This window comes from Oryctolagus cuniculus, chromosome 9 (assembly GCF_964237555.1).
Source record: "Oryctolagus cuniculus chromosome 9, mOryCun1.1, whole genome shotgun sequence".
NCBI classification, from domain to species: domain Eukaryota; kingdom Metazoa; phylum Chordata; class Mammalia; order Lagomorpha; family Leporidae; genus Oryctolagus; species Oryctolagus cuniculus.
This window is the reverse complement of record NC_091440.1, coordinates 132795565-132808143: the sequence shown is the minus strand read 5'-3', so window position 1 is coordinate 132808143 and position 12579 is coordinate 132795565. Positions and strand designations below refer to the sequence as shown.

Below are 12579 nucleotides of genomic sequence, written 5' to 3'. Positions count from 1 at the left end.
CCACATTCCCCACTTCCGCAGGGGAGCGGCACACCGCCGGCCGGCTCTTCTCGGGGGCTGCACAGGTGTTCCTTCAGCTAGATGTTCCCCATAGATGTTCCCGGTGCATGCCGTTTCTCTCCTCCTTTATAGTCCTCCTCCGCCAATCCCAACTCGGCTGAGTACGCTGCTCTCCAATCAGGAGCAAGTCCTACAGTTAATTGGTTGAACTGGAGGCAGCTGTGCGGAAGCTGTTTACTTCTCTCCCAGCGCCATATTGTGGGAGAGCAGATGCATAGAATAAGTCCTAATTCGAGTAACAGTATAGTCCGAATTGCTCCCCACAAGCTAGCAGAAGGAAGATCTCTCTCTCTCTCTCTCCCTCTCCCTCTCCCTCTTTCTCTCCGTGTCTCATACACACATACTTTCTCTGATATTCTTCCTTTCAAATAAATAAATCTTTTAAAAGTGTAACATGTTAATAACATGTATGTCTTTCTAAAACAAAAACAGACTTAAAGAATAGCATATATACATAAAACATCTCATGTGAAAAAATAGGGATACATGGTATAGGTAGAAAATGAATTAAGGGATGTTATAAAGCCTTTCATTTAAGTGTAGACACTGAGCTTTGATTATTCAACAAAAACTCCACAGGTAGAAGGTTCTCAAAATGAGGTGCAGGGGCCGGCGCTGTGGCATACTGGGTAAAGCTGCCACCTGCAGTGCCGGCATCCCATATGGGCGCCAGTGTGAGTCCCAGCAGCTCCATTTCTGATCCAGCTCTGTGCTGTGGCCTGGGAAAGCTGTGGAAGATGGCCCAAGTCCTTGGGTCCCTACACCCATGTGGGAGACCAAGAAGAAGCTCCTGGCTTCGGATCGGTGCAGCTCCAGCCATTGTGGCCGACTGGGGAGTGAACCACAGATGGAAGACCTTCCCCCCCCCCCCACTCTCTCTCTCTTTCTCTCTCTCTGCCTCTCATCCTCTGTGCAATTATGACATTCAAATAAAAAAGTGAAGTTCACTGTGGACTCTCAACCCACTATTCCACTGATGCATTTTGCACTGTGAATGGATACTTCACCCCTGGATGGCTTTACAGAGCCATGCACATACCACAGGGAAATTGCTCATCTACAGAGTTGTGTGGGCTTTGCCAACAGTGACACGTTTTGTGATACGGTATCAGAAAAATCACTCTTCAGTAACATTACACTACCAGAGAAGCCACTCATTATGGCAAAGCTCTAATGACAGATACACATTTTCCAAAATCCTAACTTTTTCTTCAAAGTTCAAGTTTTATCGCAGGCAACAAACACTGTCACTTGTTCCCCTTTGAGTGACAACAGCATTCCATGCATTTCAAGAAAATGTCTGGCAAATGTGTACGTCTCAATCTTTCAAGCAAAAATAGTGCTTCACGAGAACATTTCTCGGCTTCTGCTTGCCGCTCGGCACGCGGCAGCTTCTCCCCGAGATGCCACCCCACTTATCCAGGCAGCAGGGGCTTCATGTGGCCCCCTGCTGTCCAGGGAACCTCTAAGAGGCCATCAAAGGAGGGGAGTAACAACTCTCCATCTACATCCTCACCCAGGACATTCCTAAGTGAAACTGGCACCTTTTAATTTTTTTTTTTTTTTTTACAGGCAGAGTGGACAATGAGAGAGAGAGAGAGAGAGAGAGAAAGGTCTTCCTTTTCCGTTGGTGCACCCCGCAATGGCTGCTGCGGCCAGCACACTGCACTGATCTGAAGCCAGGAGCCAGGTGCTTCCTCCTGGTCTCCCATGGGGTGCAGGGCCCAAGCACTTGGGCCATCCTCCACTGCCTTCCTGGGCCACAGCAGAGAGCTGGCCTGGAAGAGGAGCAACCGGGACAGAATCCGGCACCCTGACCGGGACTAGAACCCAGTGTGCCAGCACCACAGGTGGAAGATTAGCCTATTGAGCCGCGGCGCTGGCCAGCACCTTTTAAATCAGCTGATCTTTTTCACTTTATTGTCATATCCTCACTGAACACGTGTGACGGTGCCCACGTGTGACCACAAGCATGGTCTGTGCTCTGCCGTGACATGCTAAGGCACCTCTTCTATCCACTGTGGCTGCTGAACACTCAGCAACGTGCGAACACAATGAAGAAGGCTGACAGTGTCTGAATACTATTCTGACAATGGCCTTGACCTAGCAAACCACCTGAAAGGCTGCCTGCCCCCCCACCCCACCCGCCCGGAGCACTGCTCTACAGCACTGAACACTGGAGATCAACCACGCTGCCTGCGGCCGCAGAAACCAGAACACAAGGGAAGACAACCCGAGGCCTCCCCAAGCCTCGCTGTGGCAGGCAAAGCCTGCATATCTCACCTGGAATTTTCCTTCAGGCATCCACACTAACAGAACAACACTACTCCCCACAACTACGTCTCTGAGAATTCTCAGATCCACGGTCACCACTTACCTTGTGCAGTTATCTGTGCCGTGCCCGTTCCTCTCTAGTAGGTTAAGGTCCGTAAGAGCAGATTTAATACCAGATCCTAGACAAAGACTATTAACAGTCACTCACAAATGTGTGCACCACTCAGCTGCCTAACAGAACTCACAGAACCAGAAACACTTAGGCGCGGGCTGGGAGGTGTCCTCCACGGGTATGTTCAATATAACAACATACTAAGGTACCTTAAAAATTATGGAAAATGGGGTCAAAGTGCACAATTATCGTGGCAAGCACTCGGCACAGTAGTTTAGACACCAAGTGGGGTGCCCACAGTCGAGTGCCTGGGTTCAAGACCCGGCTCTGCCCCTGACTCGGGGTTCCTACTAACACAGACGTTAGGAGGCAGGGGTGACGGCTAAAGGAGCAGGGTCCCTGTCTCCCACGTGAGAGACCTCAACTGAGGTCTGGCCCAGAGCTAGCTGTGTGGGCCTTTGGGAAGTCAGACAGCAGATGGAGTTCCGTGCATGCGTCTGCCTCTTACCCTGTCCCTCCCTTCATCTCTCTCAACCAAAAAGTATTCTAAAAAGGTGAAAAAATGCTAAATTTATTTTGGTGCAGAGTATTTTTTAAAACCTTGCATAGTTTTTCCCATAATATTCATGAATATTCTGAGTACCTAAATATGTGTTCGTGTGTGTATATATACACATTTATCACCTCAACTATAAAACTCTCAGAAGAAAACATGAAAGCAAGTCTGTGACCTTGCGCTTACTAATGATTTCTTAGCTGTCACACCAAGAGTCTAAGCAGCTAAAGCAAATACTGATTTTTTTTCCGACTACACTGACAATTAGATATTGGTGCTGTCAAAAGTAGCATCAAAACACAAATAATGGCGCCGGCAGTGTGGCGTGCCAGGGGAAGCTGCCATCTGTGGTGCCAGCATCCCATACAGGCACCGGCTCATGTCCCCGCTGCTCCACTTCCAATCCAGCTCCCTGCTAATGTGCCTGGGAAAGCCCAGAGTACTTGAGCCTCTGCACCCACACAGGAGACCCAGCAGAAGCTCCTGTACTTGGACTGAGCCAGCTTTGGCCATTACAGCCACTGGGGAGTGAACCGGTGGAAGGACAATCTCCTGTTTCTCTCTTTCTCCCTCCAACTCTGACTTTCAAATAAATAAGCAAATCTTTTTAGACAAATCTACAAATGAATGATTGGCAAAAGCATATGCCTGTACCCAAATATATACCAGAATGCATAAAGAATTCTTGTATCTCAAAACAAAAAAGACAACCTAGTTTTAAAATGGACAGGGTGTTGGACAGATTTTCCTACAAAGGAGATATGCAAGCAACAACTAAGCGGATGTGCAACACTGCTAATCACCAGAGAGATGCAAACCAAACCGTAATGAGCTACTGCTTCATACCCAGTACACTGGCTGTCACAAAGCGACACCAGTCACAAGTGCTGGAGAAACTGGAACCCCACTACAATGATGCAACCGTGGAAAACAATGTGGTGGGTCCTCACAAGGGTACCCCCAGGGTTACCACACGACCCAGCAATCCACTGCTAGGTGTGTGCAAAGCAGACATCAAAGTGAACACTCACACAGAAACTCGCACACGGATGTTCACAGCAGCACTGCCCAACACAGCCAAAAAGCGCACACAGTCAGAATGTGCAGCCGCCGGAAAACACATCCACCAAGGATCTGCATCTGCGCAACGGAGGATCACGCAGCAGCCAAAGCCAGGGAGGGGGTCCTGATGACTGCAGGGCGCTGAACACACCTTGGAGACACCACTCTGCGCAGAGCAAGCACAGGCAAGGACCACGTGCACATGGCTCTGCGAATCCCCAGCGTCTCCAGACCCACGGGGACAGACGTCAGAGTGGTGAGGGGCCTGGAGAGGACGCACAGTGACAGCTTCGGAGTGAGGGCCACTGTTTTCAAAAATCAGCTATAAATGCAGACAGTATTTATACACATGCAAACATGCCTAGTAAACCAAGTACCTGGATCACACATTTCACAAGTACCTCTCAGTACCCCAGCCACCTCTTGGTTCCAGTTTATGGGTTGTATCACGATCAAAGGAAAATGTCAACACTTAACATTTACTTTTTATTGTATTAAAAATGAAAACTTAGAGTACTAAAGCACATAAAGGAATCCTTGGGGATGGCTGATATTATGGAATTTGAAAAAAATCAATTTTAATTTACTTCCATCTATAAACCAGTGTAGTCTCTACCTTTTCTTAAGACAGGTGCGCGACCTACTGACAAACTAGGAAACGCCAGACAAGAAACAAACCTTGTGCTTCCATCACACCATGTGGACAATGGCTAACTGACTATTTCAAGACACAATGAGAGAGAGGGGGGACCCTCTTCCGGCAGCACTGGAAATGCCAGTTTTACCACGAGTAGTAACTGGCACATTCCTAGAGCACTAGACACCTGGTGACCGCCGGTACAGGCTTTGAAAATCAACAGTAGATAACACAGAATCCAGCGGACTCCACTGGCCACACTCAGAAGTCGGCCAGCACTGCCGGGTCGGAGGTCCAGCCCAGGACTCAGTGCAACGCTTCACGCTAGCACCGGAAAGGAACACCCCTCCCCACACTGTGCTTCCTGCAGAAAGCAACTGTCTAAATCACATTTTCCTACAACTCATCTCTCTCCACCCTGACAGAAGTAAATTTCAAGCAATTGAGAAGATAAATGGCTGCTCCTATGGAGTGGGAGGGAAAATTAATTTGGGACTGTGACAACGAAACACTCATTTGTCACTGCTGCACGGAGGCAGCCTGCAGAGCGACGAGAGCCCACCAGATACGTGTCACTGGGAGGACCAGGGTCTGTCCCTGCCCCGCCTTTGTCACGCTGCCCTCCCCACTCTGGCTCCCCGGCGCGGCAGGACAGGAGCAGTACCCACACCCCAAGGTAGGGTGGCAGGTGCCCTGCAGGAGGAAGAGGGGGGGAGGGGGAGGGGGAGGGGAGGCGTGCAGAGGCGGTTCCTGAATTTGTAAGAACTAATTTGTCTAATATTCAGTAACGAAAGGAGCGTGTGGGTGCCATGCAGAAATGTGTATCCATCACTGCACCAAAGACCAGCCCGCCCGTGGTGTGCACGGCGGAGGAGATGATAACCCAAATGGGATTTTTATTGCAATGCAACTCTCATCCTTTATACACAAAAATGAAACTGATTAAAGGTGGTAAGAACCTAACAGCCTTTCATAAAAGCTTGGGGGACACCACACTTACGCCAGCAGGGATGTCTCAGGACCCCAACAGGTGTCTCCCTGAGTACCGGCTTCTCTGGCTCACTGGTCCCTTCTCTCTCATTCGTTAGCAGGTGCTGGGCCTTCCTCGTTCCACCTCCCAACACACGGCCTCATCTGATTACAGGTCAGCCAGGTGTCTCTTTTTTTTTTTTCACGGGTGTTTGAAAAATAGCATTTTGCTTAGCATAACTTACTTGTTTTACTATCAATTATATCTGTATTGATAATTACATAAAACACTTAAAATATGTATTTGCACCCACACTGCCTACATATTAAATAGATAACTACAAAAAAAGTTCTAGATTAAGGCAAACATTTCCTCTCATTTTCTATTTATTTCTCTAAAAAGCAAAATCCAGGCAATGCTTCGGATCTTTTCTTTTTAAATTTTTAGAGTATAGCTACTGTTTCCTGTAAGTTTAAAAGTAACCAGGAAAATTAAGAGACACATGAAAGTTGCTTTGGGCATGTCATGACTTCCTAAAACATAACCAGCACCAGGCAATCTACCTACATTTCTCTCAAGGGGGTCACGAGGCACCATGGAGTCGAGCTTGTCAGCCTGTCACTGTGGGAATGAACGCACTAGGTGTGCAAGAGTCGGGTCCAAAGCCCAGCTGGAAAATCGTACCGGGGCCGGGAGGAAGCCTGCACACAGTGAGAGCAGCCCTGCAAGCAGAAGGCCAAGAGCTCACGAGGTCAAGCTGAAGACGCGGTCTGAGGTCAAGAGCCCCATCGACCTCTGCCTGCTGCTCCCAGACCACAGACCGCCCCGGGGCCCCGGGGCCCTGGGACAGGCCTCAGCCCATGAAGGCTGCTGCTGCACAACGCGAGAAATGTAAATTACCCACGTTAACCATGAGTGGAAGCCGAGGGTCTGTCTGCCAACGCACACTCTGGTCTTCCTCAGGACTAAAGCAATGAAATCCCCTGAGGGCGCCATCTTTGACTCATTCCTCCCCTCTGTGTGCCCTAACACTGCCAGAAACCCAAGATAACTTGACATGGGATGAAACAGATTTTTATTCCGTATTATAGATTTTATTTGTGAGGTAAAAAGGCACGGAGAGAAACAATGACAGAATTCCTATCAACTGGTTCATTCCCTAAAAGTCCACAGGGCCAGGGCAGGGCCAGGGCAGAAGATGGGATCCAGGAACTCAATCCAGGTCTCCTCTGCGGGGGCTGGGACCGGCAGCCTGCGCCATCACCTGCTGCCTCCTGGGGTCCGCATTAGCAGGCAGCTGCAGTTAGATGCAGAGCTGGGCACTGTTACATCGGAGTTGGGTGTCAATCAGCCGTCTCATTGCTAGACCAAGCACCTGTCCCAGTGATGAATACCTTGACTAGTATTTTTCTTAAACTTAAAAAAAAAAACTTATTAATCAAAGAACTTGGTGGTTTGATCTGAGAATAAGAGGAATACTTGATGATGAGTCTAATAACTGGGTCTATATTTTAACCACAAATTTTAAAGTTTTATGTAAAAATATCATACTGTTTGTGACCCGCGCGCGGAGAAGCTCGAGGAGTCAGCGCTTCTTCCCTCCCTCCCCCGTTCCCCTCCCCACTCCCTCCCCCCCTCCCCAAGAATGTTCCGCTACGAGTCTTTGGAGGATTGTCCTCTAGATGAAGATGAAGATGCATTTCAGGGCCTGGGAGAAGAAGATGAAGAGATTGATCAATTCAATGATGATACATTTGGATCAGGTGCCGTGGATGATGATTGGCAAGAAGCACATGAGCGCTTGGCTGAATTGGAAGAGAAGCTACCAGCGGCAGTTAATGAACAAACAGGCAATGGAGAAAGGGATGAGATGGACTTGTTGGGTGACCATGAGGAGAATCTGGCAGAAAGGCTCAGTAAGATGGTGATTGAAAATGAACTAGAAGATCCAGCTATCATGAGGGCAGTGCAAACCAGGCCAGTTTTGCAATCCCAACCAGGAAGTCTGAATTCTAGCATCTGGGATGGATCTGAAGTTCTGAGGCGAATCCGAGGACCACTACTTGGTCAGGAAATGCCTACAGTATCTGTGTTAGAATATGCCTTGCCTCAGAGGCCCCCACAGGGCCCAGAAGATGATCGAGACCTTTCTGAACGTGCATTACCAAGGCGATCAACTTCACCTATCATTGGGAGTCCTCCTGTCCGAGCTGTCCCCATAGGCACCCCACCTAAGCAGATGGCTGTACCCAGCTTCAACCAACAGAGCCTGTGCAGTCCTGTTCCATAGACTTTCCTCCACCTGAAACCAGCAGCTGAAAAGGAAGGCCAATTTGGAAGATTCTGTGTCCGAAGCCTGTCCATGTTCGGCCCCCAATGCCACCACGTTATCCTGCTCCCTATGGTGAGAGGATGTCTCCAAACCAGCTCTGCAGTGTCCCGAATTCATCCCTCCTGGGTCACCCTTTCCCTCCTAATGTTCCTCCTGTTCTCAGCCCCCTCCAAAGAGCACAGCTTCTTGGAGGAGCACAGCTACAGCCTGGACGCATGTCTCCCAGCCAGTTTGCACGGGTCCCTGGATTTGTTGGTAGTCCACTAGCTGCCATGAATCCCAAGCTGCTGCAAGGGCGAGTTGGGCAGATGCTTCCCCCAGCACCAGGCTTCCGTGCCTTCTTTAGTGCCCCACCCCCCTCTACACCACCTCCACAGCAGCATCCTCCTGGCCCAGGACCTCATCTGCAAACCATAAGATCTCAGGCCCCAATGTTTAGACCAGACACAACTCACCTTCATCCTCAGCACCGTCGACTCTTGCATCAGAGACAGCAACAGAACAGAAATCAGCATCGGAATCTTAATGGTGCAGGAGATAGAGGAAGTCATCGGAGCAGTCATCAGGATCATCTCCGAAAGGACCCCTATGCCAACCTCATGTTGCAGCGGGAAAAGGATTGGGTCTCCAAAATCCAGATGATGCAGCTGCAAAGCACTGATCCCTACCTAGATGATTTTTATTATCAGAATTACTTTGAAAAACTGGAGAAGCTCTCAGCTGCTGAAGAAATACAAGGTGATGGCCCTAAAAAAGAACGCACCAAGCTTATCACTCCTCAGGTGGCCAAACTGGAGCATGCTTACAAACCTGTGCAGTTTGAGGGCTCCTTGGGAAAGCTTACTGTCTCTAGTGTGAATAATCCTCGAAAAATGATCGATGCTGTTGTGACATCTCGGAGTGAAGATGATGAGACAAAAGAAAAACAGGTTCGAGACAAAAGAAGAAAAACCCTTGTTATAATTGAAAAAACCTATAGCTTACTCCTTGATGTGGAGGATTATGAGAGACGTTACCTCTTAAGTCTAGAAGAAGAGCGACCTGCCCTGATGGAGGAAAGAAAGCACAAAATTTGTAGCATGTATGACAACTTAAGGGGGAAATTGCCTGGACAAGAGAGGCCAAGTGATGACCACTTTGTACAGATTATGTGTATCCGAAAAGGGAAGAGAATGGTTGCCCGCATTCTTCCCTTCCTCTCCACAGAGCAAGCAGCTGACATTCTCATGACTACAGCCAGGAACCTCCCTTTCCTTATCAAGAAGGATGCACAAGATGAGGTGCTGCCCTGCTTACTGAGTCCCTTCTCTCTCCTCCTCTATCATCTGCCATCAGTGACTGTCACCAGCCTTCTGCAGCAGCTAATGAACCTACCTCAAAGTGCACCTGCACCAGCACCCTCCAACCCTCACCTCACTGCTGTGCTCCAGAACAAGTTTGGCCTATCATTGCTCCTCATCCTTCTGAGCCGTGGGGAAGACCTACAGAATTCAGACCCTGCTGTAGAATCAACGCAGAATAACCAGTGGACTGAAGTGATGTTCATGGCAACACGAGAACTCCTCCGGATTCCCCAAGCAGCCCTGGCCAAGCCGATCTCTATGCCCACAAACCTAGTGTCCCTCTTTTCTCGCTATGTTGACCGGCAGAAACTGAATTTGCTGGAGACAAAACTGCAGCTAGTTCAGGGGATACGATAAAAGATCTCCAAATGTGTCCTGTACCTCCTTGTGGCTGCCACCTGCACTGCTGCCATCAACCAATGGAGTGTTTTTAATGAGGGAGGGAAGGTAGCTTATTGCCCAAAGCAAAGTCTTGTGGGATCAACTCCTGGTTGCAGGGGTTGTTTCCATGTGCCAGGTAGTTTCCCACTGCTCTGTGAAATTTGGCTGGGTGATACTTCTGCTGGTTTCTTCTTTACCTTCTGTGTTACAATTCTGCATGTCCTCCTTTTACTCAATTCTCAATTTTTCAGTTTCTTTGCCCTAGAGACACAAATATAATATCTCCCTTTTTCCCAACATCACTACTACAATTCAAAGTAGATTATAGCCTACCAAAGGATTCCTTCCCTCATCTTAGTCAAATCTCTTTTCATTGTCCCATATTAATATGACTATAGGAAAACCAAGTAGAAATCAAAACATAGAAATATATATATACATAAACTTACCCCTAAACATGCATTAATATGGTCTCCAGAGGGTCCTTAAAGAATCAGTTTTAGATTGAAAAATATTTAATTGACACATACTTCTAAACACAAAACCAGCTGATGTATTTTTAATCTATTTCTATTCCCTCTTTTAATTAATTTTATGGGTTCTGTTGGTTTCCATAAATACAGGGTTGTAGCATGTTTAATAAAATCAGAATTCTTAATTGGCTGATGCCAACCTCTAGGCTGAGAAGTCCTTTTTCTCCTCCCACCTTTATTTCCTTTGTTTGGTCCTCTTTAATGGAAACAGCACACGGTTAAGCCTTTTTCTTGCTACAACTACAGCATACTTGAGCCTGTCCCCTCAGGTGCATTCAAGATCACCAAGATGATCCTAACTTAAACCTGCTTCTGCAGTGTAGCTTTTTGCACACTCACCCTGTCTTCCTGAGACTACTTCTGTAAGCCATGCTTTTACTTTTCTTCCCCATTTTCAGTTGATGCCATGGGAGAAAACCTCAAATGTAACCATGGAAGCTAAGTTTTACCTGTATGCTCTTCAGTTTCCTCCACACGATGGGCAGACCTGCTGTCCTCGCTATTCCATCTCACCCAAGTCCCATTCCAAGGCAGCCAGGGGCCTGGGTTTGAATAATAGCAGTGAGGGTCTTCCATGATCTTTCTCACTTACCTACCCCTCTCCTATTCAGCAATCAACCAGGATAAAGAGTTTTGGTCCCTAGTGATTATAAGCCCTGAAGAAAACTAAAACATTAATTCTAATTACCATTCTGATCTACTTTCTGCTGTTCTTACTTTTTCGAATGTAGTAGGAGGGACAGGCTATGACATTTAAAGAGAATAAGTATTTTGCACATACATGTATTGTACAACAGTAAAATCCTCCATTATAGCCAGCTGCCCCTGTTCTCCATCTCCATTTTTCCCCTTCTGAAGCTCCAGGCTCCACCAGCTGTTCCCCAGTGACATTACCTAGACTTCTTCCACATTGTCTGAACCTTGCCGTTAGGCGCCTTTCCTACCTTCCCTTCACACTGATCAAGTGAATACTTGATTATTATTTCTTCCTTACCGTGCTTTATCTTTTTTGTTTGGTTCTAATTAAAGTAAAAGTTTCTAAATTTACATTTTTATAGGGTATTGTAAATAAAAACAAATTGTATACTTGAAAAAAAAAAAAAAATCATACTGTTTGTAACAGAAGGTAACATCTCTGCTGTATAACAAGATTATCAGGAGACTTCTTCCTTAAAGCACCCATATGCATGCATTGTGCATCTCCTCAAGTGAAGAAAAGATGGTTAAATTTAGTTTTCTTAGCCTATATCAAAAAAGTATGAAAAGTACGCTCATTTCAAACAATGAAATCACACCCCAGTGCTTTTCCCACTCTTATCTCCTCACACTCCTTTGAGAACCATTACTTTCAACAGAGCTGTAACTGGGTCCAATTTCTGCAGAAATCTTCTAGGAAACGGATGAGACGTGTTTAGTCCTAGAATCTAACCCTGGGACACCTGTGCTAACAACAGAATGCGACAGAAGTGATGCTATGCCCCTGGAGAAGAGTTACGAACACAGTGCCTGTTCTGTTTGCTTGCTCTCTCTCGGACCCTTCACTCTGGGAGAAGTCTGTGCAGGTCACACACGGCAGCAAAATAAAAATGTTTCATTCCATGTGTGATCTCTGGCATTTTTACTGCAGACTTGTGACAGACAGTCCTTAGAAGACTATCCCAAATGGCAAAATAAGGCTCTCAGAGTTGTATGTTAACACTGACATTCTATTGAAACAGATGCACACACTGCGCACAAACCTCACTAATTTTGAGATCCATGGAAAGTAGAATAGCTGGCACTGGATAAATACTAGACGAATGAGTTCATTTATTGCACTAGCTTGCTTTTTTACCACTGAAGTGGAATGTTAAAAGATCAGCATATTGGCCGGCACCGTGGCTCACTAGGCTGATTCTCTGCCTGCGGCACCAGCACCCCAAGTTCTGGTCCCGGTTGGGGCACCGGATTCTGTCCCGGTTGCCCCTCTTCCAGGCCAGCTCTCTGCTGTGGCCAGGGAGTGCAGTGGAGGATGGCCCAAGTGCTTGGGCCCTGCACCCATGTGGGAGACCATGGGGAGACACCTGGCTCCTGGCTTTGGATCGGAGCAGTGGGCCAGCCGCAACACACTGGCCGGGGCGGCCACTTGGGGGGTGAACCAATGGAAAAAGGAGGACCTTTCTCTCTGTCTCTCTCTCTCACTCTGCCTGTCAAAAAAAAATTTTTAATATAAAAATAAAAGATCAGCATACAAATCAATGCATCCTTTCTAAACATCGAATTATATACTACAGCCACACATGGAGACACTATGGACTTTCTAACAGAACAAAGCTACAA

General features: G+C 47.3%; 2 protein-coding genes across 2 annotated transcripts in view; one reads left to right on the top strand and one right to left on the bottom strand.

The window, feature by feature from the left end:
- The window catches only part of PDZRN4 (PDZ domain containing ring finger 4), a 366917-nt gene that overhangs the window by 231154 nt on the left and 123184 nt on the right, over positions 1 to 12579 (bottom strand). The gene's annotated exons all lie outside the window — the stretch shown is intronic.
- Positions 7236 to 11303, top strand: LOC138843722 (protein PAT1 homolog 1-like). The gene is made up of 2 exons (XM_070048515.1): positions 7236 to 7952; positions 8012 to 11303. Exons 1-2 carry the CDS (start codon positions 7317 to 7319, stop codon positions 9701 to 9703), a joined length of 2328 nt encoding a protein of 775 aa, XP_069904616.1. The 5' UTR covers positions 7236 to 7316; the 3' UTR covers positions 9704 to 11303.

Coding starts and splice junctions, on each gene's coding strand:
- LOC138843722 (XM_070048515.1), top strand. CDS start 7,317: ATGTTCCGCTACGAGTCTTTGGAGGATTGTCCTCTAGATGAAGATGAA. Junction 7,953..8,011: donor AACAGAGCCTGTGCAGTCCT/GTTCCATAGACT, acceptor CCAATTTGGAAG/ATTCTGTGTCCGAAGCCTGT.